This window comes from Mustelus asterias, chromosome 10 (assembly GCF_964213995.1).
Source record: "Mustelus asterias chromosome 10, sMusAst1.hap1.1, whole genome shotgun sequence".
Lineage (NCBI taxonomy): Eukaryota > Metazoa > Chordata > Chondrichthyes > Carcharhiniformes > Triakidae > Mustelus > Mustelus asterias.
The window spans coordinates 58,146,160-58,172,565 of NC_135810.1; the positions used below are offsets into that span (position 1 = coordinate 58,146,160).

Genomic DNA, 26,406 nt, shown 5'->3' on the forward strand with positions numbered 1-26,406 from the left:
CCCCTGACGGTAAGGAGCAAGTTAGCATGGCCAATCCGCCTAACCCGCACATCTTTGGACTGTGGGAGGAAACCCACGCAGACATGGGGAGAATATGCAAACTCCACACAGACAGTGACCTAAGGTGGGAATCGAACCCAGATCCCAGGCGCTGTGAGGCAGCAGTGCTAACCACTGTGCCACCGTGCCATCCATAAGTAGTGTAAGCAGTATCCTCAGACATAAATCCCTCTTCAAAATCAGCATAAATTAGATATGCTCACGTGGATGCTATGTTTCCTCCCTTTTAACCCCTCTGGACAGATACAGAGACACATTAGTCTTCTGACTCCCAAACAACAATTACCAGAGAAGGATATATTCACAAACAGCAGAACTTCTGAGAAATAAACCTAGTCTCTGGAAGATTCCAATCTCCAGACCCGAGAGAGAGAAAGGGCTACTTCTTTCTGCTTCCAAGTAGCAACTGACTTGAACTTTCTGTATAAGCCTAGCTCCACCCCGTCACATTGTCAATCAACCTAACTCTGCAAAGCCTGAGGGAAAAACACTAAAATAACAGAACAGCATTAAGCCAGATTAGAACAAACATTCGAGCAATTAGGACCAATAATGCTGATGCAGTAACAACAGAGCTGCCGGACGCAGATAAAACGGCACCAATAATAAAACAAACCACAAAAACATATCTTGCACAAGAAATATGACCCTAATACATTTCTTAAAGGCACAATATTGTCACACTTGGTGTTAAGAAAGATCTTGGGATGGTATTTGCCCACAGACTGAACAGGATTTTGCAGTTAGGCAATGATAAGAGTTGCATCCCAGCAGGATCAGGTCAAATATCCTTGCATGGGTATTTGCTAGTGCTGTTGAGGGGAGCTTAAACTGGAGTAGCAAGGGGATATCATGGGCGAGTGAATATTTTAAAGGCTAAGTCAGATAGATTCTTGATTGACAAGAGAGTCAAAGGGTAGTGGTAGATAGAAAAGTAGAGTTGACACCTCAATCAGATCAGCCATGATCTCGTCAAATGTCAAAGCAGGCTGCAAAAACTGAATGGCCTATTCCCTCTCCTAATTCTATGCATGCATGTATGTACGTAAAGAAAAAATAACTATTACAAATTATCAGAGATATCAATCAAATAAAGCTTATATACTCTGAAAATCACTTTAAAATAGCCTGCTGAGCTGAGTGTGTTAGTCATTCTTGGAGCTCAGCCAAGCATTCAAAATGAGATCATCTGGCAATTGTTTCAACAGAAGCAGACATCTGTTTTCCAAGAAATATTACCCTCACTAGAAGTCAAGAGCTGAGCAGGAAAAACTGGCAAGAGAAAATTCTGAAGATGTCTTCTATAACAGCACTGATATCCCAAATATTTTTAATTTCTTCTATTTCTCTTCCTACAATCTTAGTCCAGAAAGATTTTATCAATCTTGTGGAAACTAATTTCAACTGTGCAACGAAGAAATGGAAGGGCTCTTTTCCAATCTTTTGGCCTGGGCTGACTACCTCTAAACAGCACCAATGGAGAATTCCAGTGTGATTCTTACTCCTTAACCTTTGACTTGAACATAAGTGTAGAGTCATGACTCAGAACTAGTAAGGAATCCAATTAGTGTGTCTTCTTAAATAAGAGTTATAAAAAACAGTAAAACTTTAAATCATTCAAAACCTACCCACTTGCACAGCATTAAAATTGGGCATGAACTGGAATGATCAGAAGCTAACCTGACAATTATCTAATTAAGGGAATTTAAAAGCTTTAATAAATATTTGCATTCCAAGTTGCAGTAAATATCCCTGTAAGGCAAAAACTTTCTTACCTCTTGTAAATGTGCTTCCTTTTTCCTTGATGACAAATTCAAATGTTTCTCCAATATAGAATAGTATTTCTCGCTTTCTTTATCAAACTTTTTCTTTCCATCCTACAAAAAAGATACACTCTTTGGAAACAATTGACTAGAAACATTTCAATGTTTTATTCTCTTTGTTTATTTGGCGATGGCAATTTTGGGCTGTTGGGGAAGTTGATTGCAATTTCTGTACAAGGGGAGTAATGATTAATAAAATCAGTAAGAATTGAAAAGATATGAAAGCAATTAATTGGAAGTTACCATAATTCATGTATTAATCTTGATTATAGTTAATCGATTGAGGGGTACTAATTTTCTTGCAATTTTTAGTCTCCTAAAACTTTTCTCATCGATGCATGCACTGAAAAAGTAATTCAACTTTGATCAACTCAGCACAAACATTGTTTCTTAAATCAATCATCTTTTCATATTGGTTACAGGTGTGAAGATAAAACATTAGTTGAAGTAAGGCTTGCCCATCAGGATAATATTTTAATGTATTATATCCAAATAAATTTTCCCTCCAATGTAACTAAGTCATTATTTCAATATAAAGCAACATTTGGCTGATCAATTTCATAACGTCTGACCAAAAATAATTCAAATTTGACTGTATAATGAGTTTCTTTCTTGAAAAGGAAAATTAAGATAATTAGAAAAAATGGTTACATTTCCATCTAAGGCTGCCATGGATTTTAATGTTTCTGTCATACTAAACTTCCAGTATGTCTGAAACAAGCTGAACTGGAAAAAATACATAATTCTCTGAAACAGCAAGTAGATAAATCCATTATAAAAACAGTATTTTGATTTTTATAAATAGGTGCATTGTGTATATATAAGCAAGTAATTAGAATTTATACAAGATACTTGTTAGCATACACTGCAATTTCAAGTGTTCTATTAAAGAAAGATCATTAAAACCCAAGAGAGCATACAAAATGATTTCATCAGGGTAATGCAGTGATAGCAAACGATGAGGTGAGAAATGAGGAATTAGGACTATTTTTATTAGAGCAGAGAAATTTACGCACAAACATAAGAATTAGGGGCAGGAATAGGCCATTTGGCCCCTCAAGCCTGCTCTGCCATTCAATAAGATCATGGCTGATGTGATTTTAACCTCAACTCCACATTCCTGCCTACAAACTGTAACCTTTCATCCCTTGCTTATCAAGAATCTAACTACCTCTGCCTTAAAAATATTCAGACTCTGCTTCCACTATCTTAGGAAGAAGAGTTCCAAAACCTCAATCCTCAGAAAAAAAAATGTTCATCCCTGTCCTAAATGGGAGACCCCTTATTTATAAACATTGAACCCCTAGTTCTAGATTCTTCCTGAAGAGAAAACAGCCTTTACACATCCACCCTGTCAAGATCATTCAGGATCTTGTACATTTTAATCAATTCACCTTTTACTCTTCTGATCTCCAGCGGATACAAGCCTAACCTGTCCAACCTTTATTCATTAGACAACCGCCAATTCCAGGTGTTAGTCCAGTAAATCTTCTCTGAACTGCTTCTAATGCATTACAGTACATCTTTCCTTCATTAAGGTGACCAGTTCACAACACAGTACACCAGACGTTGTCTCATCAATGCTCTGTACAACTGATACCTTACTTTTTTATTCAATTCCCCTTGAAATAAACAATAACATTCTATTAGCTTTTCTAATTACTTGCTGTATCCATACGAATGTTTTCTGATTCATGCACTAGGACACCCAAATCACTACATCTCAGAGCTTTGCAATCCCTCACCATTTAGATAATATGCTTCATTTTTAATCTTTTTAAATTTTTTAATCACCTAAATTCCTTTGTAGCCTTATATACTTGTCAAAAAGTACTTTCCTATCTAACATTGTATCAGCAAATTTAGTAACCATACCTTTGGTCATTTCATTAAGTCATCAATATAAATTGTAAAACGTTGAGGCCGCAGCACTGATCCTTATGGCAGACCAATCATTACAACACTTTGGCAATCAGAAAACAATCCAAAAATAAACAGAAGTTATTTCAACTTATAAATGGACAATAGACTGAGGAGACAAGTTAAGATCAATTTCTTTCCATGGAAGGTTGTTGGAATGTGCTTTGCCACAGAAAATGGCTGAGGGAATATCTTTTTAAGGAAAGTCAGTGGAACCTCATCCTTTCCATTTCTAATTGGTTTTGGATTTTTTTAAAATACTTTACATTTTTTTAAAAGTTTTATTTTTTTCTATTTTTCCCCACTCAATCCGCTGTCCTTTCTCCAAATCTGATTTGACATTGAATTCACCACTCTAAATTACACTTCCTTCTCAGTTAGTTACAATAATAGCTTGCGTTGTTCACTCAGATTCTGGATGCATTCTGGAGAGTGCTGCATTATTTCAACCTCTGATTTTCAACAACGTGTAGAAAAAAGAGCTGTCAATATTAAATGGTCAGAGACAAGTTTCACAGCGGCTACGATTTGTTGGCCTTTCGCAGCAATTTTTCTGCCATTAACTCTATCTGGCAGCGGAAATTTCAAGAGTGAAAGTACTGCTCTTTTTCAATATGATAGAAGATAGAACCAAGCAGCAACTATAGCACGAATCAGACTGTGGGCAAAGGCAGAAAGGTTATTACCTCTACAATAATCTTGCATATGAGATTTTGAAGAACTACTTTCAATCTCCAGTGACCTAGATTTCAGAGTAGGACATATTCAAATGGGGATGGGGGGATTCGCTAGGCCTGCTATCTTCTAGTGAGAATCACGATGGTCTGGAAAACTAGGCTTCAGGCAAAAAATTGATTCGATTTGGCGTCCCGTAGCAATGCCCCTGGCCCAATACACTGGCCCTGATAGGGTTCCTGCGCTTAGCAGTTACACAGTATAGATTATAAGCTCTTCTATAAAATGACAGGAGTATCACACTATCTCTTGCATCGGCCTGGATTTTGCTCTCAACAGCAAAAGAACAGTTTTCTTGGATAGAGTTGGCCACAAACTCTTCGCAAACTTGTCAGTGAAGATTTGTACAAATCCTCATCTATTTCAATGTGGCACCCTCTACGGGAGCTCTGAGGCACTGAAAGCAGGAAAACAGCAGCATGATGGCTAATGTTACGCCACTGTTTAAAAAAGGAAATAGACAAAAGGGGGTAACTACAGGCCGGTTAGCTTAACGTCTGTAGTTGGGGAAATGCTGGAATCCATCATTAAAGAAGAAATAGCAGGCCATCTGGATAAGAATGGTTCGATCAAGCAGACGCAGCATGGATTCATGAGGGGAAAGTCGTGCTTGACGAACTTGTTGGATTTTTATGAAGATGTGACTAGTGCGGTTGACGGAGGGGAACCGGTGGATGCGGTGTTTTTGGATTTCCAAAAGGCACTTGACAAGGTGCCTCACAAAAGGTTGCTGAAGAAGATTGGGTCACACGGAGTTGGGGGTAGGGTGTTAGCGTGGATTGGGGATTGGCTATCCGACAGGAAGCAGAGAGTCGGAATAAATGGGTGCTTTTCTGGTTGGCAGATGGTAACTAGTGGCGTGCCGCAGGGATCGGTACTGGGGCCTCAACTATTTACCATTTATATAGACGATCTGGAGGAGGGGACTGAGTGTAGGGTAACAAAGTTTGCAGACGACACAAAGATAAGTGGAAAAGTGAATCATGTGGAGGGCGTGGAAGGTCTGCAGAGAGATTTGGACAGGCTGAGTGAGTGGGCGAGGATCTGGCAGATGGAGTATAACGTTGACAAATGCAAGGTTATTCACTTTGGAGGAAATAATAGCAAATTGAATTATTATCTAAATGGAAAAAAATTACAACATGCTACTGTGCAAAGGGACCTGGGGGTCCTTGTGCTTGAGACGCAAAAACCCAGTCTGCAGGTGCAACAGGTGATCAAGAAGACAAATGGGATGTTGGCCTATACCGCAAGGGGGATAGAATATAAAAGCAGAGATGTCTTGCTGCATCTGTACAGGGCATTGATGAGGCTGCAGCTGGAATACTGTGTGCAGTATTGGTCCCCTTGTTTGCGGAAGGATATATTGGCCTTGGAGGGAGTGCAGAGAAGGTTCACCAGGTTGATACCAGAGATGAGGGGTGTTGATTATGAGGAGAGACTGAGCAGATTGGGTTTGTACTCATTGGAATTTAGAAGGCTGAGGGGGGGATCTTATAGAGACCTGTAAGATAATGAAGGGGCTGGATAGGGTAGAGGTGGAGAGATTCTTTCCACTTAGAAAGGAAGCTAGAACTAGAGGGCACAGCTTCAAAATAAAGGGGGGTCAGTTTAGGACAGAGTTGAGGAGGAACTTCTTCTCTCAGAGGGTGGTGAATCTCTGGAATTCTCTGCCCACTGAAGTGGTGGAGGCTACCTCGTTGAATATGTTTAAATCACGGATAGATGGATTCCTGATCGATAAGGGAATTAGGGGTTATAGGGATCAGGCGGGTAAGTGGAACTGATCCACTTCAGATCAGCCATGATCTTATTGAATGGCGGGGCAGGCTCGAGGGGCTAGATGGCCTACTCCTGCTCCTATTTCTTATGTTCTAAGAATCTTCAATCAATCAAATTGAAGTATTCCCACTGAGAGAGACAGACTGCAAACAAGAAAAAATAAATGGGAAATAGAAATTAGACTTAATTCATTGTACAAGGAGTGAAATAAAGATTGAGAGATAGAGAAGAGAGTAACACAGAAAACTGGAAAGATACTTATTTTTAAATTTGCAAAGTTAATTTTCTCCTGAGGGAATGAATAATCTTCTAAAATAATTTTTTCAAGACCAGAGAAGTTATCCATCAGTAATTATCATCTATTGTGTCATTAAAAATGCAGCTATTCCTGAGGGTACAGATTGGGTATCTAAAATCCGGCTCTCCAAAAAGGAGAATTGTCTGAAAATAGTACATTTTGAAAATATTCAATTTGATATTCAGTCAAATGAAATTTGGATCTATTGCCCAAATCAGGTGCTAGTTCTCAATGGTGCACTGGACTAGTCATTGGTTTTGTTGTTTAGTTTACAATGGAGTGCTGGTCTCGTTCCCGTGCTCCACGTCAACCTGAATGACCCTTGACCTTGCCCGACCCAAAATTGGAGAAAATGCTAAATCTGGATTTTGGGTATCTAACAGATTGCTGTTATTTTTATGGTCATTTTTAATGTGGAATAAATGGTCAGTTAGCCAAAGTTCATACCATTACTTTGATTTTGGTGCAGATTCTATTGTTGAGGATTGCAAAAGCACAGTCAATGGAGGAGGAGCAGGGTATCCCTGACATTAACTTCTGGACTCCAATGTTTAACTACCTATGCATAAACACCAAATGTTGCTGTCAGATTTGCCCTGTATTACTAGTAAGCACTGATCACCTTGCCATTATTATTACAGCAAAACCCAGGCCAAGAATTATTATTCTGCCGTTATGTAGAGCTTTGTGTAAGTTGGTCTATTTCCAGAGTTAAGATCGTAGATAACATACATATTTATTTTAGATTAAAATATGCTGGTCAGATAACAGTTTGGATGTTAAAAATGTTAACCAATTTAAGATTATTTTGCAGCTATATTGTGATGCCTTCATATACTAATGGTGTTTTTAATACATTCACATTTTATGTTTGTGTGTACTCTGCTACAATACATATTTTTACCACTAGAGTCCATCAATGAACTATGAAACAGTTCTAAATTCCATGGGTACGTGAAAATGTGTGGGTGGTAGTCAATTTATTGTACAACCCTACTGCATAGATTTTATATAATTTACAGAACCAACACCTGTTGCACTCATTATTTCTGTTGTCTTACATAGTTAACAAAAAATGGTTCCAGCTTTCAAACCATTTGCTCAAGTATCTTCAGTTAACAACTATGGGCGATCTTCCCAAAAATATTCCAAGTGTCAAAAAAGTCTGAAAACGGGAGTGTTCCACACTGATTCTTGCGTGAGGTCGGCACTGCAATCTTCCCACACTCTGTCCGTTTTTTTTTGACAGCATGGAGATTAGTGGAACCTAAGTGCACCAGGGAAGTGAGCTGCAGAGCCTCGGGGCGTCATAGGGTGCCTCAATCTCCTACTGAAGGAGGAGACGCCCTCCTACACCCCCCACGGACATCAAACCACAACCTCCACCGCCCCCCCACCCCCTCCCCAATCATCGGCAGCATTGTCACCCCCCTCCCCTACACTCACACAGGTCCCCGGCATTGGGGCATCAGGACCCTCCCGAAAAGTCTCATGATGGACACCCGATATGCTCCCCATACCGGCTCTGGCACTGCCTTTCCCTCAGGCCAGAATAGCAGAATCCCATGCCAGATTCTGCGCTTGGAACCTCATGAATTATGTACAGGCAAGTTCCCTTCTGAATCACCTGGAGGAATGTGTCAATGCCATATTTAAACACCAGTCCAGCACACTCGTATCATTCCTCAATCCATATGTCTTCGCCAGACTGTGCAGGATGTCAACAACCCAGAGGAAAAAGACTAGCAGCCTCAAGAAGTAAATTCCTCAATTCAACCGTCCTCCCCAGTTTCATCATCTGCGAGGCACCCATGGCCCACTTCTCAGTATCACAGTATAGTTACAGTGCAGAAGGCGGCTATACAGCTCATCATGTCTGCACTGGCTCACCAAACAAGTATCATGGCTTAATGCCATTCTCCTAACTTTTCTCCGTACTCCTGCACATTGTTTCTATTCAAACAACCGTCTAATGCTTTCTTGAATGCCTCGATTGAATCTGCCTCTTGCACCATACTTCCAGGCAGTGCATTCCAGACTCAAACCACTTACGTGAAAATGCATCTTCGTATGTCACATTTCCTTCCTTTGGAAATCACTTTATATCCGTGCCGTCTCGTTCTTGATCCTTTTACAAGCAGGAACAATTTCTCCCCATCTACACTGTCCAGCGCCCCCCATGACTTTGAAGATTATCTATCAAATCTCCTTTTAGGAGAACAGTCCCAACCTCTCCAATTAATCCTCATAACTGAAGTTTCTCATCCCTGGAACCATTCTTGTAGACCTTTTCTTCAGTCTCTCCAATGCATTTGCATCCTTCTTATAGTGTGGCACCCAGAACTGCACACAATACTTCAGCTCAGATGTCACTGGATAACTAGCATCTCGTATAAGTTCAGCACAACTTCCTTGCTCTTTAACTCTATGCTCCTTTAATAAAGCCCAGGATACTATATGCTTATTTAACTGTTCTCTCCACCTGCCCTGCCACCTCCAATGATTGATCCCCATATACACTTTGCAGGAGCAGGCTGCTCCTGCAACCCCTCAAGAATTTTACCCTTTGTTTTATATTGTCTCTCATATTCTTCCTATCAAATGCATCACCTCACTTCTCCACATTGAACTTCAATTGCGACCTATCTGCCCACTCCACAAACTGATCTTTTGAAGTTCTACACTGCCCTCCTCACAGTTTACAGTAGCATCAAGCTTTGTATCATCCGCAAACTTTGAATTGCCCTCTGCACTAAGATCTAGATCATTAATATATATCTGGAAAACCAACCCCTGGGGAGCACCACTACAAACTTTAGACCAAGTCAACATCGATTTATGAAAGAGAAATTATGTTTGACAAGCCTACTCGAGTTTTTTGAGGACGTAACTGGTAGGATAGGTAAGGGACAGCCAATAGATGCGAATTATATGTGGATGCAGGGATGCCGTTTCCCCTGGTCGGGGGTTCTAGGACAAAGAGTCGCAGTCTCTGGATATGGCATTGGCCATTTAGGACAGGGATGAGGAGAAATTTCTTCACGAGAGGGTGGTGAACCTGTGGAATTCGCCATGACAGAATGCTATGGAGGCCAAATCACTGAACATATTTAAGAAGAAACTAAGGCCACGATTCTCCCATTGCGACCCGCAACTTTTCTATTGGGTTGCGGTGGGAGATGCGCGCCTGCGGCTTTGAACAGAGATTTGCGCATGTGCCGGGAACGCATGCGCATCTCGCAGAGCTGGCGAACAGTCACCGGTCAGACCACGCTGGAATTCGGCAGGAAGGGCGGCAAGTCATTTAAATCTTTTCTGCATGTATTTTAAATATGTTTATTTGTTCATTATTGGAACCTTTCAGGTCCCGATTGAATCTCCCACCCACCAGGAGTCCTTCATTCCGGTGGGGTTCAGACTAGCTTCCCACGTTCGGGGAACTAGCAGGAGACCCCGCCGGAACGAAGGGGGAGCAATCGGAACCCCGAAGGGGTCAGGCGGCAGAGGGATGATACCCCCCTGGGCCCCCTGACACTGCCCAAGGGGCAAAGTGCCCATGCCCAGGGGGCATCGTGGCACTGTCCACCAGGCATCGGGCAGTCTCAAGGGGGTGGGGCGGTCCCGCTGCCACTCTGCATGAGCATCGGTCTGGGATGGAGAGAGGGAGGGAGGGCAGTGATTGGCGAGGGCTGGGGGGGGAGGGGGAGAGGGGTATGATGATTGCCTCCGGGAGGGTCTGACCCCTGGGGGTGGGAGGGGAGGGGTCAGCCCAGGGTGAGGGGATTGCTGCTGCTGGTGGGGTGAGGGGGGCTGTGCATCGGGGCGCTCTGGGGTGGTCAAGGCTGGCCCGGGAATTGCTGTGGGGGCCATGATCGGGCCGTGGAGGGGGGCTGGAGGAGCAGCACTGTGGTGGTCCCAGGCTAGCCAGCGATCGGGCTGGCCAGCAAACGGGAGGCTGACAGATTGGGGCCACTGCGTATGCGCAGAGTTCCAGAACTGTCAGACTCTGGTGCGAATAGGCCCCGCCCCCCCCAGATTTTTAATGAGATTCCCGACTGGGACCTCTTCAGTGCACAGAGTGCGGCGATTCAAGTGAGAAGCTGAACTGACAGAACAGTCGGGATTTAGAACAGTTCTCCCACCAATTCAGCACTTTTGGAAGAATCGCGGTCTAAATTTCTAGACATCAAAGGCATCAAGGGAAATGGGGAAAGAGTGGGAGTATGGCATTGAGATAGAGGATCGGCCATGATCACGTTGAATGTTGGAGGAGGCTTGAGGGGCTGAATGGCCTACTCTTGCTCATATTTTCTATGTTTCTTCTTTTTACATGTTTTCACACAGAGATGTCTATGCCATTGGAGTGAGGGGAGAAAGGCACTAAGAAGGGCCAGATGGAACACTAGATTCCATGAGGACTCACTCAGGATCCTCCTCAGTGCAGTATCAGGCTGGCGTGAGCAGATTTTGCCAGCCCAGCAAGCGGAGGAAGCCTAAGCAGACACATGCTGTATGGGAGGAGTTGGCCGAGAGTCATGCACACACTGGTCAAGGCCCCTCATGTTTGCAAATGCAGCTGCTGGAGATTGGGAGGAGCAGACTTCAGACAGTCAGTGGAGTATCCGAGTTACCTGTAGACTAATTCCGAGTTGGATGATGAACTTCTGAAGTTGGCTGTGAGGCGGTAGATGCTGGATATCCAGCAGAGGGTCTAAGAATATTTGGCAGGTACACCAGAGGGGTTGCATGCTCTGGTCCAGACTGTGGAGGTGTCCACATTACACTGCAACCACTCACTCTTCAGAGCATGAAGATTCCCCCACGAACAGACTGGCGACTGTCCTGGAGAGGCAAACCAAGCGCATTGCAGACATTATCATACAGATGTACTCTAACCTGCACACCATCATCCTGGCTCTGAGTTTAGAGGCACTGTCAGGACGACTGGGGAACTGGGAGCTTGGTCACGCATTGAGTTGCTGGCACCTCACCAGTTGGCAAAGAGGGCCAGCCAGTCCTCATTGTGGATGATGACCAGCAGCTGGCTCAATCAGGAAGCTCATCTCATGGCACTTTGGACAGAGGCAGCACTTTTCTCCAGCACAGTCCTCAACCAGTGCCGCAGTAACAGAAGACATGCATGCATGTGTGTCAGCAAGTGTCACCTGGAGTGATGGGTCACTCAGGGCCACAGCCAAGGTCATCTAGGACAAGGAGGTGCCAGATCAGCCACCTCTCTCCAGCCACAAGCAGGGGAGGAGCACTGTATCAGAGCACCCATAAACACGTGACAAAATATCCACATTAGCCACAAAGAGTGGCACGTGGATGAGCTGCTTATTTATTGCTGTTGGTTCCTTGGAGCTGTATAGAACTTTGGTGAGGTCATAGCTAGAGAACTGTGTGCAGTTCTGGTCGTCACATTATAGGAAGGATGTGATTGCACTGGAGTGGATGCAAAGGAGATTCACCAGGATGCTGCCTGGGGTGGAACATTTAAGAAATGAAGAGAGGTTGTATAGGCTTGGGCTGTTTTCATTGGAGCAGAGAAGACTGAGGGGCGACCTGATTGAGTTGTACAAGATTATGAGGAGTATGGGCAGAGTGTATAGGGAACAGCTGTTCCCCTTATTCAGTCATGAGGGGACATAGGTTCCAATGTGAGGGGCAGGAGGTTTAGGGGGGATGTGAGGAAAAATGTTTTTACTCAGAGGATCATGATGGGTCCAGAACGCACTGCCTGGGAGGGTGGTAGAGGCAGGTTGCCTCACATCCTTTAAAAAGTACCTGTATGAGCACTTGGCACATCATAACATTCATGGTTATGGGCCAAGTGCTGGTAAATGGGATTAGATGGGACTCAATGTGTCGAAGGGCCTCTTCTGATGTATGATTCCATGAATTCAAAGTCAATAAGTTTGATAAAGGCAAGGTATGCCCCATAAGTTTTACAATAATTTTTGAAAAGTTAAAGGAATAAAAGAGGTGTAGGCCGGAACTTTCTGGCCATTAACACTGGTCGGATCTTCCGGTCCTGCGAATAGCACACCCCCCCCCCCCCCCCCCCCCCCCCGGCAGGTTTCTGATTCAGATTCATTCAGATATACATGGTAAGGGATGAAATCTGCGGCTAACAGGAGTCAGAATTGGACTAAACGGATGTGGCTGTGACTAGAAAAAAATTAGAAATGAGAGTACTGAGTTTATGCTTTTCTAAACATGTAGAGAAGATATGGGATTCAGTGTTGGGAGAACAATCTGTGAATTTCTGATCACAAAAGCAGATTTGGTAAAAAGTGAGGAGGACTGCAGAAGTTGTAAGGAGACAAGACAGTTCAACAGAATGGGTGGACAGGTGGATGATGAAATTTAGCCTATATAAGTGTAAGGAAAAACAATTCCCAATCTTCAGATTCCCTCTCACTTCCATTCCCTTTCTCTCACCCATGTCTTCATCCTTTACATTTGTGCCTCTCTCTCTACCCAGTGCCCACCCCAGCTTTGTCTCTTCAAACTCTGAGCCCGCTAACTTGGGTCCAAACTGGCCACACTTCCAAGCCACTACCATATTCACTCCCATTCGCCTCAACCCTCAATTCCCCGTTCATCCAAGCCCCAAAATTTTCCCTACTACTGTATGACTCAATTCCTCTCTTCTCAGTTCAGCCTGGATCATCATCCTTGAATCGGGGGGGGGTCAGGAAAATTCCCAGCTTAACCCAGCAGCCTTGTGAGAAAGTGCCTGCAAAGGCAGGATCTTCGTTACTAGGGAGTGAGTGCAGGCTGAAATTGGGTCAGCCAACCTGGGAAAACTCTTTGAGACAGTCACAGAGGCAGGTTGTTTAAAAGGCCTGCCTCAGTGCCTTACAACTTTTTTCCCACCTAAAATTGAAAAACAAAGGTCCTCCATCCCGACACCCCATTTACCCTCCAAATACTCTACCCACAATTTACAGTGGGTCAATAGGTGTGGAATTGACATATTTTGGCACAGGGAGCATTCTGGGCCATAAGGAGTGTGTAAAAGGGCATTGCTTGGCATAGGAGACAGAAGGAAAGGCAAAGCTCAGCATTCTGGCATGAGGGACAATGGGGGACTGGATGAGGTGGGGCAGCATGGGGCATCAGAGGGTCTATCTGAACTCAACTTTTAAAAAGCTGCCCTTACCAGACTAGGGTTCACGACCCCTTTCCTCTCTAAGGGGCCGTGAACACAACTCTTTAAAAACCTGGCTTGACTCCATGAATGTTACAGAGGAGTAGGATATGCTTATTTCACAGCGGCGCCAGACAGGTTAGGAGTGTGGGATGCAGGCTTGTGATAGGAATCAGTCTGTACCATAGAATCTCTATAGTGTAGAAAGAGGCCGTTTGGCTCATCGAATCTGAATCGACTCTCCAAAAGATTCTCCCAAGGCCTACTCCTCTACCCAATCCCCACGACCCCGCGCATTTACCATAGCTAATCCACCTAACTTACACATCTTCATTCGGTGGAAGGAAATTGGAACACACGGTGGAAGCCCACAGACAGGGGGAGATTGTGTAAACTCCACACAGTCACCCAAGGCTGGAATCAAACCCGGATCACTGGCACTGTGAGGCAGCAGTACTAACCACTATGCCACCCCTTTAAACACACTCCCAAAAATCACACATCCTGGAAATAGGATCGAGGATCCTAGTATATGGGCCAGCCCATCATTTTTAAAGGGCTCCCAAATTAACCTGACTTGGAGAAAATCAATACTTCTGTTCCTACACCACCACCCCACTCTCCAGCACTATCAGCTGGTCCAACTTCCAGTCAATCTAAGCGGGCACTGCTCTCTGTGGTTGATCGAGGGAGGCGATGTCACTAAGCTGGAGGTGTCTAAGTGACAGCTAGCCATATCATGGACTGGGAGTGGGTCATTGTGGTGACAAATCCAAAGTGCAAAGATCTCCAAAGCAGCTCGGAGCAGAGCCTGGGAGATACATGCTCCAATCCAAGAAACTCCCAGGCAATCCTGAAGAATTGACAACCATCTCCGCACAGTACTGTGATGTGCTGGGAATTGGGGCATTAGTCTGACAATTAACTCTACTCTGCCAACTGAGTCATGGCTCTGGGAACAATAAACCTTACACTTTACAAGTGTCTGAGCGATCTGCGAAAAAAATAATGCAAGTAGATGAAGAACAAAATATAATTTTATTGGTAAATTTAATTATATTAAACGTGCACTGTTCTTCTGAAATGGTTGGCACTTGTGTGAAATAAAAATGATTAAAACGTTTTAGAAAAAAGATTGAGCGATTTAATTGGTTCAGATTCTTTTTTTTTAAATTGCTAGATTTTCCTGCTTGATACAGTTACACTGAGAAGCAATTGGAAGACTGGGTCAATGCATTGGTATGTGAAGCATAAACAAACAAGAGAAAATTGCCAAATTAAAGCTAAAAGCTAAAATATGGAACGTTTTTTAAAATTCTCAATTTCAATTAAATTATTTAAGAAACAAAATACTGACTGGAATTTTCCAGCCCTTAACACCAGCAGGATCTTCCGGTCCCACCAATGCAATTGGAGATTTCAACAGCCTGCTGGCCATGCGGTCAGGAGGTCTGGAAAATTCCAACCATTCTTTATAATTTCAGACCGCAAATTATCTCAACAAGTGAACACAATGTTGTGGGAAAACAGGTTTTCAGTGTTCTCCAGTACATTGTTAAGTAAACAAAAAAAGCTATTCTGGATGTCACCACATATGCCATAAAGCAAGAAGCAAACAACACAGCTTACAAGCAAGATGTGAACATCTGGAAAGATAAGTTCATTAACCAACTTTTCCCTGATCTCTACATATTCTTTATCCAGGGTTGTACAGACAGTAGTCAGAGAGTAGTTGGGAATAAAAACTGCTTTTACATTTTATCTGATAGTTTTTTTCTTGTTAATGCCAAAACACAATTTAAAATTCTTCGTAATGGATTTCAACTTGAATGACATTCACAAAATATTTCATACAACCAGCAATTTTTGGTGAAAACATCAGTTGTTTTGGAATGTAAACCATTAATAACTCAGGTCAGTAACCTTAAGCCTTGATGTAACCAGTCTGTAGAAGTCATTGGCTATTCAAATAAATGTTGTTAAACGTCTGATGAATTAAATGAACCAGGGCAAAAAAAAATCACAATCTCCTAAAAGTTTTCAATTATACGCCAACAAAACACAATGCCAAAAAAGGAAAGCTCCTTCATGCCTGAAATCCTTTCCCAGTTACATCATTAAGCTACTATTTACATTAGCTCAGTTAGTGTAACAGCCACATATCTAAATGAGACCTGTAATTCTTCTGGTTTCACAGAATGAATGATGCTTGGTTAACACATGCCAAGTCCTTGTTATCATAAGCCTTTATGAACATAGTATAAAAAATCCAATTACCAAGGAATCCAAGAACAGTCTGTTGTTGTAAAAACAATTGATGCAGTACTGCTTCATTGATAAATGAAGAAATTTTTCAAAAGTAGTTTGTAAAAGCTTTCCTCTAATTAGAAACCTTAAGATTTCTAAACGTCACTTTTCTATTTTTCTCCTGAAGGTCCCAGCTCATGCAAGAGTGTAATTCTATGGACATCAGTGGCCTCCTTATCTTGTCCAACTAATCATTTTTCACACAAGTGGGGCGGCACGGTGGAACAGTGGTTAGCTCTGTTGCCTCACAGTGTCAGGGACCTGGGTTCAATTCCAACCTCAGGTCAGTGTGTGGAGTTTGTTTGCACGTTCTCCCCGTGTCTGCATGGGTTTCCTCCGGGTGCTCCAGTTTCCTCCCACAGTCCAAAGATGTGTGGGTTAGGTTGATTGGCCATGTTGAATTGACCCTAGTGTCAGGGGATTAGCAGGGTAAATACGTGGGGTTACAGGAATAGGGCCTGGGTGGAGTTGTGGTCAGTGTAGACTCGATGGACTGAATGGCCTCCTTCTGCACTGTAGGGATTCTATACTACAAGGCTGGAATTTTCAAAGACTGTGTGGTGGAGAGGTGGTTTTCACAGCTATTTTCACGCAAGGCTTCACATTGGGAAATCACACCCAATTTCACACTCGAAGCTCATTAATTATGCACCAGTGAGTACCTCTCTGAATCAGATAGCATCATTTATCCATTCCTCCGTCACTGAATGCGATTGCAGTTGGGCACCATATTTAAACACCACCCAAACACACACATTAATCTCGACAGGCCAGCTGCTGGTCAGGAATTTTTTTGGTATGGCACTACTGAGGAAATCAGCTGCTCCCAGGTTTAGCAATGACTTGCTTGAGGCTCTCATCTGTGGAGGGTGCGAGCACCGGTATTGTCTTCTACCTGAAGGATGGCTCACTAATCCATCTCTGCAGCAGTCAGAGCAGTGATAGTCCAGGTCTCTAGCACTTGGAGGACTGCTGGAGATCAGGCACTCATTGAGTCTGAGTCAGATGATGTGCCTCTGCAAGTGCTGCAAGTAGTAACGTTTGAAAAATTAAGAAATTCTGACATTACTTCTGGGTGTTCAATCACTGTAAATGTCATGCATCTTTGTAAATTAATTTGCTGTTCATAGGATGGATTTCCTCATTTGAAACTTCCTACAATAATGTGCCCTCTGATTGCAAGCCTGCTCCCACTCCGAGTTCACCACCCTAATGAATCTCATATTCAAGAGTCATGATAGTTAATCAACCCTTGTGTTATTTCAGGGAGATGTGTCAATCTCTTTACTGGAAGTGTGTTGCAAAATGTACTGGTAATCTCTATGCAGTACAAGACAACATGGAGTTAGGCATGCTCAATAACCTTGGAGGATTTAGCTGTATTTGTTTCTTAAAATGAGATGGCTGCCTTCATCAGTAGCATCAAAGCACAAGACATGAAGCTATGATGGTCTTTCCAACCATACACGCATCACAGTGTCCGCTTAGAGTTTTTCATTAAGATGGTAACAACTGCATCAAGTCCTTTGAAGCAGTATTTGCGGTGTTGTGCCAACTTTCACTTCCCAGAGCACATGGATGCAGGGTTCACTGCTGACCTTTCTAAAGATTAACAATCATGAGATTTGAAGGTTCAAGTCTGAATGCTGAGCTTGCTCTCAGTGGTACTAGTTGTAAAAGCTTTTCAGTGCGCTGACATGGCTCTAAGGAACAGAAGGAATGTTACCACGTCCTGTTGCCTACACCTTACTCCTCTTGGAATCTTGTGGCTGTCACTGTGTCATGGGCACGTATTCCACATCATGCTTCTTTTGTGACACCCTCACTGGAACTGACCTCATCTCCCTCTTCAGGTTGTTGCCCTTCCTGCTCTTCTTCATCTAAGGAATGATCAGCCTCCTTCATATCTTCCTCTGGAAAGGGATCTCCCTTTGAAGCTACAGGTTGTGAAGGGCACAACAGACTATGATTATGCAGGATATTCTGTGACACTGCAGAGCTCCACCCAGGTGGTCAAAACATCAGAAGTGCATCATCAGGATGCCAATGGTCTGCTCGATGATGGATCATGCTGACCTTCATTGCATCTCCCCTCCAAGGATGATACAAAGGTGTCGTTTATCAGGTGCTCCTTATCTCCAAGCATCCAGCCTGTAATCGCTGAGGCCCTTCAAATATGTGAGGCATCTGGGAGTGGCTGAGGATTTATGAGTCATGGGAACTCTCACATTATACTTCATTTGCCAGATCTTTGCCCACTCACTTAACCCATCTATATCTTTATGTCCTCTTCACAACTTTATGTCATCAGCAAATTGGGCAACCATCCTTCAATCCCTTTATCCTAGTTATTTATATTAATTGTAAATAGTTGAAGATGGAGACCTGCAGCACACCATGGGTTACATTTTACCAACCTAAAAAGGACCCATTTATGCCTACTCTATGCTTCTTGTAGCAGCCAATCTTCTATCCAAGCTGGTATGTTACCATCCCTACAACATGAACTTCTATTTTCTGCAATAACCTTTGATGTGGGACTTTATCAAATGCCCTCTGGAAATCCCCAAATTCCCAAGATTGCAGAGTGTTGGATCAGGCAAAAAACTCAATGGCTTCTTGGACACATTTTGTCACCTGATTTAAAAGCACTCTGCAATTTCAAAGTGGTGAGGATCACAAAACCAGCTTGAGGGACTGGGCCTAAACATGCTGGCAATGCCAGGATTCTGAGATCAAAGCACACCCTGATCTCAAAGTTAAATTTAAGGGGCCCTCCCCCAATCCACAGACATCGCAACCACACAGTGGAAAGGGGGAACACCTCCTAATCCCCACACAAATAAGGGGAACCTACTCCGCTGAATGGAGGAGGGTAACCCTCTCTACTAGAGCCCCCTGCATGTATCCCCTTGGCAGTGCCCAGCCTTGTCCTTCAACCCACAGGGTCTACAGGCATCTCCACACCCCCAGAATGGTCATCACAACTGGTTTGCGGCAGCATGACATCATGCCACCAGGGGAAGAGGATATGCATGGCTGGACCCTATAGCTTCAAGCCCTGTGGACCCTATAGCTTCAAGCCCTGTGTTAATATATTATAATGTATGGAATCCAGTTCACACCCTTTCTAGGCGTGAACCTGTTCACATCACCAGCAGGGGGAGGCGGCAATCTCAAACTGAGATCTCGCAAGCACGAATCCTGTTTTTTGAAATGCTCATCAGACTCAGCGACCATTACAGGATTCGTGCCCATGGCTAACTGGGTCGCCACATCATGGACATAGTCTCAGACCCACTCCTCTCTACCTCAGACTGAATGTAAAATTCAATCCTATTATGATCATTACCACCTAGGGGCACCTTCACAATGACATTATTAATTACTCCCATCTTGTTGTAGAAGTACTTGAGAACATTGAAAAGCTATGTACAAATCTAGTCAGCAAAAAGTGTTAAGAGAAAAGAATAGATTGAAGATGGAAATGAGATGTGCCAGAAAGAAGAAGAAAATGAAAAATGTATAAACTGATAAAAAAAAATCGAAGAAAGTGCAAAAATGGAAAGAGGAACTACACGGACAGTAGAACCAATGTAAAATGGCAGCAGTCAAACTACACAAAAAAAAGTTTCAAATAGGCACAACAAGATACATAAAAACAAATTACTGTGGATGCTGGAATCTCAAACCAAAAGCAAAAATGCTGGAAAATTTCAGCAAGTCTGGCAGCATCTGTAAGGAGAGAAAAGAGCTGACATTTCGAGTCCACATGACCCTTTGTCAAAGCTGAAAGGTATAGAAAGTGAGAGATATTTATACTGTAGGGTGAGGGAATGAAAGACGAGTCATAGCCACAAAAACAAGGGGAAAGGCTGCTAATGGCAGCCCATAGAGAGAATAGAAGGTGTGAATGGCCAAATGGCAGAGAAACTTCACACCTTCTATTCTCTCTATGGGCAGCCACAAGCAGTCTCTCTCCTTGTTTTTGTGGCTATGAATCATCTTTCATTCCCTCATCCTACAGTATAAATATCTCCCACTTTCTGTGCCTTTTAGCTTTGACAAAGGGTCATGTGGACTCGAAACGTCAGCTCTTTTCTCTCCCCACAAAAATATAGATTTGTTGATGTAATAGTTTTGCCTATTAAAAAATTATAAAAATACAAAAACTTACAAGATCTAATACTTTTTTGCTATATGGCACTGCCTGTTCAAATCCCTTCAGCCTAGCTTGCAACTTCACGGCAGCCATATTTAAAAAAAGCTGTGGTTGCAAGAGCAGGTTGAGATTGTGAATTCTGTGATGAGTATTTCATCTTCTGACTTTGCAAAGCCTGTCTGCTATCTGTAAGGCACAGGCCAGAAGTCTGTTGGAATATTCTTCCACTTGCCTGGATGACTGCAGCATCACCAACAGTCAAACAATCTGACACCATCCAGGTCAATGAAGCCCACTTAATTGATGCCCAATCCACCACTTAAAAATGCACTTACTCCACCAACACTACACCATGAATGCAATGCATTATAAGATGCACTGCAGCAACTTGTCATGTCTCCTTCAATTGCACCTATTATAGTTTGCCTTTAATGGATTGCAACATGTCATCACTGGAAAGAAAGTGTGTCATGCGAAGTTTAGTTTCACATTTGCTTTTAGGCAGAGCATAGCATGGCCAGCTCTGCCGATGTGGCTTCAAGCTTTATATCCATGTATGTATATTCTCATGTGCCTCGTCTCAGGAACTGAACCTACAACATGTTTACCAATCCCTTATAAAGTGCCTGGTACCTTTATATCATTATAAAAAGACAACAAATCACACAATCTCTATCAGCTAGAAGAACACGAGCGGCATGTACAAGTGAACACCACCACCTGCAAACCAGAATATCCTGACTTGAAACTATATCCTCCATTGCCCTTCAGTATGTTCCTTCATTGTCACTAGGTCAAATTCTAGGATTCCCTAACAGCATTGCAATAGTTCAAGAAGGTGACTCTTTTCCAGCTCCTTAATGATGGCAATAAATACTGGCCTAGCCAGTGACACTCTAATCCCGTGAAAAAGTAATTAGTAAACAATTGGGAAAATATATTTGTAATGTCAAATTTAATAGAATAAGTAGAAAACAGTAACATTGCATTACTTACCTTTGCTGCTCCAATTTGATCTTTACGAAACTTCTCCAGTGGTGCAATTAAAACATCATTGGCATTCTGAATCTTGAACAGAAATGCAGAACAGTATTTTAAATGATGTGACTGTGTGCACCAATCTACCATATTGCTCTTTAAATTTAAACTGGAATCAGTGATTCTTAACAAAACATTAAAACTACAGTGAGGTGCAGAACTTAATTTTTCCAGATAATGTCTCTGGAAAGGAACACTTGAATATCACATGAATGAAAGGTGTTGAAAGCATTCAATATAGCTCCAGAAAAAAAGTTACAACATAGAAGATGATAGAATCCAAAGAAAATAATAATTAAGAAAGACAAAATCTTTCTCTGGGCTCAGGAAAACCCAGCCTGCATACTTTTATGACTCACAAGCTACACATCCGATCCATGTGAGACTTTATATGTCATACTGGGGTTAGAATTGCAGTGCAGTGAACTACACTAGAGTGCATAAGGAGCGTGGATGCAAAGGCCAGTTGGTTCAAAGATCTGCCTTGGTTCTCCCAGACATGTATCCTTCATAGCCACTCACCTAGTTTGCCCTATGTACAGTCCTCAGACTCCATGCAATATCAGTGGAAATATTTTGCATTTTTTGGACAGGTAATAAGCTTCTCACCATCATTGAATTAAAGAAAAAATGCATTCTGCCAAATCTTGTTGTCCTATTTAGCTTGTGTCAACAAAACACAAGGGCCAATCTGATATTACAATTCCTTGAAATTGTTATTCATCCTCAGATGAATTGAATACATGGTGTGCTGAAACACATTAGTGCTTAAAAATCAGTCAAGTATTGATACCATATTGAATAATTAAACCGCAAAAATTATTATTGCGCAATAGGTGTAAAATACAAAAGCAAACTTAAAAGATGTTTCAATGTCTTATATTTGTACATTATAAATAAAAATGTTTTGTTATTCAACAAATAATTTCAAGTCTTTTGCCATTTCTAATGGGAGCACCCACTCACATACACTCCCTCAACCCAGACCCACTCTCATCCTCACTCACTCTCACCCAGTAACCCTCACGCTGACCCTCACCCACTCTTACACCCAACCCACACTCTCAACCATTCTCACTCACCCACCCTCCCTTCTCTCAGGTCTCTGTGGCCCCAACTCTTCATGAGTACTCGCCCCCCTCCCCCCTCTCCCCCTCTTCCCCCCCCCCCCGCCCGAAGTCCCCCAAGCCTCAGCTATTATTGGGCACCCATCTGCCTCAAAATCCCCAGCCTCAGCTCTTCACCCCCAGGCTCTTCTCAGCCCCAATATATCAATAATGTGGCTCAGGGAAGACCAACATTTTAATGCACAAAACCATCCATGACTTCATCAATATAATGGCAGAGCAGCTCAGAAACCAATTCACTAATGAAGTAAAAGACATCAAATACTATCCAACTAATCAACTAATAGTTGATTTGACACCAGCTGTGAGCCATGTGGACCAATTAACACCAATTTTAAGATATGTGACCAGCAATGGTGAAGTTGTAGAGTGATTTTTCTGTTTTGTCCAGGTACAATCCCACACTTCTGAGTGTCTGGAAACAACTGACCATTGCAAATTTAGGTTTGGACATCAAAAATTGACATGGGAACAGCTTCGATAATGCTGCAAATATGGCAGGAAAATATTCATGGCTACAAGCGAGCCCAAACAATGCAAACAATTCATCCCATGTTCCAATCTCTCCTCGAAAATAATCTGCAATGCAGCAGCTGAATTGTGAGGCAGCCATACATTTTTTTGACTTTGTTCATAACTTGTATGCCTTATTCTAGGTTTCTGTGCATTGGTGGAATATGCTGCAACCACACTTGGAGCAGGTACATGGAAAATATTTGACAGTCAAAAGAATTTCTGACACCAGGTGGTCTGCTCGTGCAGAAGCTGTTTTGCTTTGAAACTGAACGTTGTCAATATAAAGGAACGCTGGTTAGACATAGCCACATCACATTCAGAGAAACCAACTGTGAAAACTGAAGCAGAGAAGTTTGAAATGTACGATATCACAAGTTTTACTGTTTTGTGAAACAGTTTACTTCAATGAATCAATACCGTTAGCAAATAATTGCAAAATGTCAATAACAACTTGATTGAATGCTTCACCAATGTTTGCCTCAGTTATAAGTTTTGTCATGGATGCTCAAAATGACTATGGGCCCGATTTTACCAACAATTTGCACCTGTTTTCGGGCGCAAAATCGCAGTAAAATCAGGCGCGAGGCCTTTATCGCGATCTGCACCCGCGTCCGAGCAAGTCGCAACATTACCGACACCCGATTTGGGCGCGGATCCGTTCCGCGCCCGAATCAGGCGGCCCGACGATTTAAATGCATTAGCATGCATTTAAATCAATTTAATGAACTGCCCGCCCAACTCTACCATCAAATCCCATTTTACCTTCTTCTGTTCTGTTCCGGATCTGCGTTTTTAGCGACCTGCAAAATAAAAATCCGAATCCAATTTTTATTTTGCAGGGGAACCTCCGAAGCAGGTTCAGAGCTTGCAACGGCTCTCTGACCCAGATCATCCTCTGGGAGGGCGGGTCAGCTCATCCTCTGGGGGGGGGGGGGGGGGCTCAGATCATCCTCTGGGAGGGGAGGGGGGGGGGGGAAGGCGAGTCGGATCATCCTCTGGGGGGGAGGGGGGGAGGAGGGTCAGATGGATCTCTGGGGGGGAGAGGGGAGGGAGGTGGGTCGGATGGATCTCTGGGGAGGGGGGCAGGGGGGTCTGCTGCCACTCTGCGGGCGATCGGTGGGGAGGGGGGCATGGGTGTCCGCTGCCACTCTACGGGCGATCCCTCCTCCCCACCGGAGGAACGAATCCCTCCTCCTGGATTGGACGTGTAACTGGTTTTAATGATACATCACACAAACAACCAAATATATGCAAGTCAAATCCACACAAATGTAGTCAGGAACAGGAGGCACAGAATTAATGTGAATGGGTATTGTCTAATTAACATTCAAAGCATTTTCTCCTTGCATTCAAGCCATGTAATAGTAGAAATAAAAACAGGAATCTGTTTTTTCATTCCCTGTATCCTTTCTGTAGAAACACATTTTAATAAAATAAATGGATTAGATCATAAATAAAAAACACAACTTATTAATGACATCACAATAATATGTGCATTTGTCAAAGTTCCACTGATGTCAACACCAGTCAAGCAGTCCAGTGATGGTTGTTTCTAAAATCCAAAATTTTGACAACTACCTTTTCTTCCAGAATTTGTTATAATTGTCAACTTTAAATTCATCTTCAAATTGCTCCTCTTTCATTCTAGCTCTTTTGGGAACACGTTTGCGCATTCTTGCTTTCCTTTCAGCTTCTGGCAGAAGGGAAACATCGACTGGCATCATAATAATTTTTTTAGGCTCCTTGTATCGGATATTGATAGTGGACCCATCAGGTCGAACCAGCAAAACAGGATACAGCCTGGCATAGGCCTGCCTTCCAAAGCGAACTCCTGATGTTCTATTTGAATTGTTCCGCCTGGGTACGCTGGACACAGGATACACAGCAGGAAACAATCTTTCAGAAACATTTAGTTGTAAAGGCAGCACAAACCGCCACAGCTGTGCGCTCCAGCCCAGCGCCCGGGCGCGCTTTTTGAAATTTTTTTCGAACTACGCATGCGCAGTTCAGAGCTCCAATCGTTCCGGCAGCACTAAGCCCCGCCCACAGCACGGATCGGACTGGAGCCGGCTGAAAGCGTATGGACGTGCTGGAAAGCGGATTTCGAGGTCAGATGTGTATTACGCCCAGATTTGGCACTTAGAATCAAATTGGTAAAATCAGGCCCTATATCTCAGTGCAAGGAGAGGTACTAACATTAACAAAGAATAGTGGTCCTTCTGACGATGGGAAGTGTACAAGGTGAAGGAAATTATTTTTTCATGAACCTAGAGACAATGAAATCATTTTAAATGGGGAGAAGATGATCATCATTGAGGCTGTCAATGTTATTTATGACACAATAATGGTGCAATTGTAATAAAGTGAATCTCTGAATAAAACTGTTCAATTATTTTCCATGCTTTTCAACAGAGGTTTGGATGAGAATGCTAAGAGCGGCACGGTAGCACAGTGGTTAGCACTGCTGCTTCACAGCTCCAGGGACCTGGGTTCGATTCCTGGCTTGGGTCACTGTCTGTGTGGAGTTTGCACATTCGCCTCGTGTCTGCATGGGTTTCCTCCGGGTGCTCCGGTTTCCTCCCACAGTCCAAAGATGTGCGGGTTAGGTTGATTGGCCGTGCTAAAATAAATTGCCCCTTAGTGTCTTGAGATGGGTAGGTTAGAGAGATTAGCGGGTAAATATGTAGGGATATGGGGGTAGGGCCTGGGTGGGATTGTGGTCGGTGTAGACTCGATGAGCCGAATGGCCTCCTTCTACACTGTAGGGTGTCTATGAGCTGCTGCAGTAGAAATTAACTGAATTCTACTGGCAGAACATAAATCATTTTGAAGATGAAGTAAAACAATACATTAATTTCATCAATAATGATGTGTTCTGTGCTTTCAGATCACCAGCTAATTTGTACAGACACGTACGTGACAGTTTGCAGGTGGCCTTTCCAAATGTGGAAACCATTCTGAAGATATTTTAACAATACCTGTCAAAGCTTCTGATGAACATTCTTTCTCTGTGTTGAAAAGAGTTGAAAAATTATCTGCAAAGAACGATGAGTCAGGAACATTTGACAAGTTCTGCAATACTGATGATTGAAATGCATCCTTACAAGATTTTACCTATGATGATGTTATTGATGATTTTGTGAAGAAAAAGTGCAGAGAGAAAGCTATCTAAATTGGAACTGGTGAAGCAAGAAAATCTTTAAAACTGTCCCTCTTCCATATTCTCTTGTTTAAATTCTGTTTTTCAAACAAAAGCACCATTTGCTGGTCTGATATTATGGCTGTCACATGCAGACAGTTATAACCGGTAAGTAACCGCCATCCTCCATCACTCTCAATACTTGCCTTCACAAAGTCTCTTTTGGACAAAGAACAGAATCCTGCCAGACAGTTGCTGGCAAAACCACTGATATTGGACTTGGACTCACTAGGTTCCTCTTGATTGGAGTATTTGCTCCTGCACTGGACTTTTTCTGGCTCAT

The 26,406-nt window shown here is 42.9% G+C and overlaps 1 protein-coding gene across 1 annotated transcript in view; it reads right to left on the bottom strand.

Moving 5' to 3' along the window:
- arhgap42a (Rho GTPase activating protein 42a) overlaps positions 1–26,406 on the bottom strand; it is a 330,330-nt gene that overhangs the window by 105,415 nt on the left and 198,509 nt on the right. Inside the window, exons 4-5 of the mRNA XM_078221767.1 lie at positions 21,240–21,311; positions 1,836–1,937 (exon numbers count right to left, since the gene is read on the bottom strand). Coding sequence (XP_078077893.1) covers positions 1,836–1,937; positions 21,240–21,311 — 174 coding nt within the window. The remainder of the gene's footprint in view (positions 1–1,835; positions 1,938–21,239; positions 21,312–26,406) is intronic.